At 39.1% G+C, this 4917-nt stretch overlaps 1 protein-coding gene across 1 annotated transcript; it reads left to right on the top strand.

The window, feature by feature from the left end:
- Window positions 1-3009: 3009 nt before the first annotated feature.
- On the top strand, window positions 3010-4242 carry dio3 (iodothyronine deiodinase 3). Its single transcript, XM_014469622.2, has one exon. It carries the CDS (start codon window positions 3083-3085, stop codon window positions 3872-3874), a length of 792 nt encoding a protein of 263 aa, XP_014325108.1. The 5' UTR covers window positions 3010-3082; the 3' UTR covers window positions 3875-4242.
- The last annotated feature ends 675 nt before the right edge of the window (window positions 4243-4917 follow it).

Consider the following 4917-nt stretch of genomic DNA (forward strand, 5'->3'; position numbering starts at 1 on the left):
ACTGCCAATGAAACTAGTACTTTCTCATCAATATTAAGGAATTATTTACTTAAAACAAGCTTCTATATCTCACAATAAAGTTATTGTAAGTTCATTTTCTCTAATTTCAAGTGTAATAAGATATTTGCACAAGAATGTAGGCAGAAATACTTTTTTTTTCAGTGTGTTGGTCTATCACATAAAAATCCCAGTAAATATTTGTGTCTGTAATGAGGGGAAAAAAGACGCTGTGGAGAGATTTTGTTTGTTGAACAGCCAGAGGGGGGAAAAAAAAGATGATGTGACCAGAAAAATAAAACTGAATTTTATACAATTTTGTTTTTCCACTAGCAATAAAAACAGCCGTAGGGAGAGTCATTCAGCAGGAAGGCTGGAGCTGTTTGATTTAGACGGGGTCAAGGAAGGTAAATCAGAGTAAACTCTGTTCTCCGTGAAGACAGAGATATCAGAAACTTGAAAGAAAGTGGGCCAGCGCTGGCTGTAACTTATCATTCTGATCTGTTCTGTGCTTCAGTCTTTTTTGATTTTCCATCAGCTGTGGTTTCTGGAAGCTCAGAGTCTCAATAAACAAGCCCTTAAAAAAAGAAGAAGGAAAAAAGAGCCTGCCTTCCTAGATCTGTGCTATCCTCAAATAAACCTGGTGCTGCTGCCAGGAATCCACGAAGGTTTAAAGGAGGTAGATGTGAGGGTTTGCAGCCACAACAACCAGTGAGTAATTTTAATGCAAAAGGCACAGCAGGTGAGCTTGTTTTCTCACCGAAACGCCTGGGAGATTTGGATTATAGATTGTTATTCCAGCTCATCTGTGGGAGAGGAAAGTGGGCAGAAAGAGGCGAGAAATTAGCTGTTTTTAAGAGCTGGAAAGCAGATTTGTCTGCTAGTCAGACTGCAAAGTTCTCGTTACATCACAAACAGGAGTCACATCTTTAATCTAATACGGATCATTAGTCCAAATTTTTCGGTATGTGGGACAGATTACTCGAGTCAAAAGTACTAGTGAGCAAAGAAAGTTAAAATAAAGCAAATAACTGTTTATTATAGAAAACAGAAGTGTTTTTTTTATCGTATATCTAAAACCTGAAAATGATTTTGTTGGATTAAAAGAAAGAAATCTACTTTTCAAATTATTTTTGGCTCATTCAACCCATTTCATTGGGATTTGGGTCACTTTCTCTCAATAAGTTAAATAAAAGCTGAAAAGGATGAATACGTTGGTGTTGTTCTCAGCTGCCATTGTAACAAATTTGCTAATAATTATTTTTTAAAAGTAAAGCAGTCTCCATCTACACTTTGGCTAATATTACCTTAGCTTAATCAAAATGTTGGAATAACGGACTCGTTCATGTAGTTTGGTTGACTTTGTTCACATAATAACAAAACTTTGTATCTTGAACAAATAGGACGTTCTGTGTGGATTGTAGCTATTCATTAGCCATCAGTCATAATCTTATATCTTGCTAAAAAGTTACTTGTAAATTAGTTTTGTCGTATTTCAAGTGTACTAATATATTTGCACTGGAAACAAGACAAAAATACTTGGTAAGATTTTGTATTTTTGCAGTGTGGTTTCTTTATTGTAAGTCAACAACAAAACGACGTGCCAGAACTCCACCTGGGTTGCTAGGAAACGGCGGGGCTCGCTGGGGTTGCTAGGTAACGGCTGGGTTCGCTGGGGTTGCTAGGTAACTGCGCAGTGCCCGGGATTGTGACTCAACATGGTTTAAGTGAAATAATCTGCTGGTATTAGTAGTTTTTAAAAGATCAATATTAAGGAGTTATTTACTTAAGTTACATTAAGGATGAAAATGACAATAATTCGTATACATTACAAAAAAAAGTTTCCACATCAGTTTCTTTCAATATAAAACTCACAAAATTTAACAAAAACTGCAGGTGTGTGTCTGGTGAATCGTGTAGAAAATCCAGAAATATTACTCAAGTAAAAGTAAAAAGTACACCACAGTAAAAATACTCCTGAAAGTAATTTTTTCAGAAAGGTTACTCGTGTTAATGTAATAGAGTAAATCAGGGGTGCCCAAACTTTTTGCCATGTGGGCCAAAACGGTCAAATCAAACCTTTCAAATGTTGTAGATCCAAATCTTGCAAAAGATTTTTATCATCATGTCTTTTGTAGATAGAAAATAAGGACTAAATTTATGCCAAAAACAAAATTTTGGGATTATTCTAAAAAAAATTCAAGAAATTTTTTCAAAAAATTGAAATTCATAAATTTCCAAGTCTTTGGGAAGAAATACTGATATTAATCTAAAATTTTATTAGTTTTTCTAGCAAATTTTCCTGTTTTTTCAAGAATTTGTCTGAGATTACGCTCAAAATTTCTGAATTCTCTGGCAGAAATTTGCTACTTTAATTTTGCATGTTTGCTGTATTAAAACAGATTCCTAGTCTTCAGTTTCTTTGGGCTCGATTGAATAAATTTATTTTCAATAATAAGAACATGATTTTGGTCATTTTGTTTAAAAATATTTTCTATATTTAGCCAAGTTTAATAAAGAGTAAAAGCTGATTTGGGAGCAGCAGAAGCGGCTTTTCAATAAAAGTCTTTTTACATTTTGTTAAAACTTGGTTTTAAAAACAAATACTTTGTGTTGTACTTTACATTTTCCTGTGTCAGAAAATTATGTTGGTAACAGTTCTTACCCTGATTGCAAATTAAAAGTCTCCATCTTGATCTACAGGCCAAATTCGTATTATGTGTGAATTGCAGTTGGTTCCCGCAGGAATTCAGTCCAAGGGCCACAAATGGCCCCCGGGCCGCACTTTGGACACCGGTGGAGTAAGTAGAACTAGTTACTTCACAACTCTGCTCTACCTTTCGCTTCCAAAGTGACATGAATTGATTTTTCCTGTTAGTTTGTTTAATACTTCCGCTCCCATCCCGCCTGGACGACAGCAGGTAATCCCCGCCATGTGAGGCCTCGGCCCCGGTTCGGAGGCGGGCTGTGATCCATTCAAATGTGCCAAAGCTATAAAAAGGGGCGGGAGACGGAAATAACCTAACTTCAACTCAGAAGCCGGTGGCACAGCGCGCAGGGCCGTGCAGGTTATCATCAGAAAGTGATGATGAATACAGTCAAAGCTGTGAAAAACGCGGCGGTTTGTTTCGTCCTGCTGCCCCGCTTCCTCATGGCAGCTGTAGTTTTCTGGCTGCTGGACTTCTTGTGCATCAGGAAGAGGTTTTTCTTCAGGGTGAAGGAGCAGGGAGGCGATGCCATTGATCCTCCAGTGTGCATTTCGGACTCCAACCGGCTCTTCAGCTTGGAGTCGCTGAAGGCCGTCTGGCACGGCCAGAAGCTGGACTTTCTGAAAGCGGCGCACCTCGGACGCGGAGCGCCCAACACCGAAGTTGTGCGCCTGGAGGACCGGCAGCACTCCCGCATCCTGGACTTTGCGCACGGCGACCGGCCGCTCATCCTCAACTTCGGCAGCTGCACCTGACCGCCGTTCATGGCGCGCCTGAAGGCTTTCCAGGAGGTCGCGCAGCTGAACGCGGACATCGCGGACACCGTGGTGGTGTACATCGAGGAGGCGCATCCGTCCGACGGCTGGACGAGCACCGACGCGCCCTACCAGATCCCGACGCACCAGAGTCTGGAGGAGCGGCTGAGCGCGGCGCACCTGATCCACCTGGAGGTGCCCGGCTGCCGGGTGGTGGCGGACAACATGGAGGACTCCTCCAGCGCCGCGTACGGGGCGTATTTCAACAGACTGTACGTCCTGCACCGGGGCACGGTGGCGTACCAGGGCGGCCGGGGACCGGAGGGTTACCGGGTCTCAGAGCTCAGAGCCTGGCTGGACCAACACCGGAAAGCGCTGCAAAAAACTGAGAGCAGTCTGGCTTTAAACGTGTAAAATAACTCTGTTTTTCTCTTTGCATCTATAGTTAAAGCGTATTTATTATTATTTTTGTATTATTAGAGTTTTGTGAAGACTCGGAGCGGCGCGCATCTCTCGGTATTGTTGTGAAGTTCGGTTTTTAAATGGCTGCAGTCCAGGAAACCGGTGCTGATGTTTTTGTACCAGTGGATCAGCTGCTCTGCTCTCAGTCTTGCATGCGTATTTCTCTAAAAATATTTTTGTTTTAATGATATATTTTTTTAGCTTTCTGTTTCTTTTTATTCTCACACAGATTTAATTATTGTTGCCTATCTTGTATTTTGATGTTTATGCAGAAGACAAAGGATCAGATTTCCTCTAAAATAAAGCACAACCTACCCGCATTTAGTAGTTTATTTCCGGTAATTCATTTTCTGGAGGCTGTGAAATCCTTCCTAGGTGGAAAACTATGTATTTTTTAAAAAAGAATGCAATATTTTCTTTATAATTTGAGCCAATTTATAAGGTGAAGAGCAACGCACACTGCAAAAACACAAAATCTTACCAATTATTTCTGTCTAGTTTCTTGTGGAAGTATCTTATTACACTTAAAATAAGACAAAACTGACTTATAAGTAACTTTTCAAGATACATTTTGATGAACAATCACTTATTACTGGCAGATTATTTCACATTTTTACACATTTTAAGTGAAATAATCTACTAATGATACAAATACGTTTTAAAATTAATATTAAGCAATTATTGGCTTAAAACAAGCTCATATATGCCACTGAAAAGTTATTTATAAGTTAGTTTTGCCTCATTTCAAGTGTTTTAACATATTTACAGGAGAAACTAGACCAAAAATACTTGGTAATAACTTATGTTTTTTGCAGTGCAGTTCTCTTTCTGTCACATTTATCAGGATAAAACTTTGAATGTCTCTTTGTTTTTAACCATATGCATTATTAGATTTGTTTTGTGTCTCAGTAAAACTCATATTTTAATAAAAAGTTATCACTTGAAGGAACAAATCGCCTAAAGATCTTAAAAGACTGTAAAAAAATTATTTTGAG

The sequence above is a fragment of the Xiphophorus maculatus genome, chromosome 19 (genome assembly GCF_002775205.1).
Source record: "Xiphophorus maculatus strain JP 163 A chromosome 19, X_maculatus-5.0-male, whole genome shotgun sequence".
Classification (NCBI taxonomy): domain Eukaryota; kingdom Metazoa; phylum Chordata; class Actinopteri; order Cyprinodontiformes; family Poeciliidae; genus Xiphophorus; species Xiphophorus maculatus.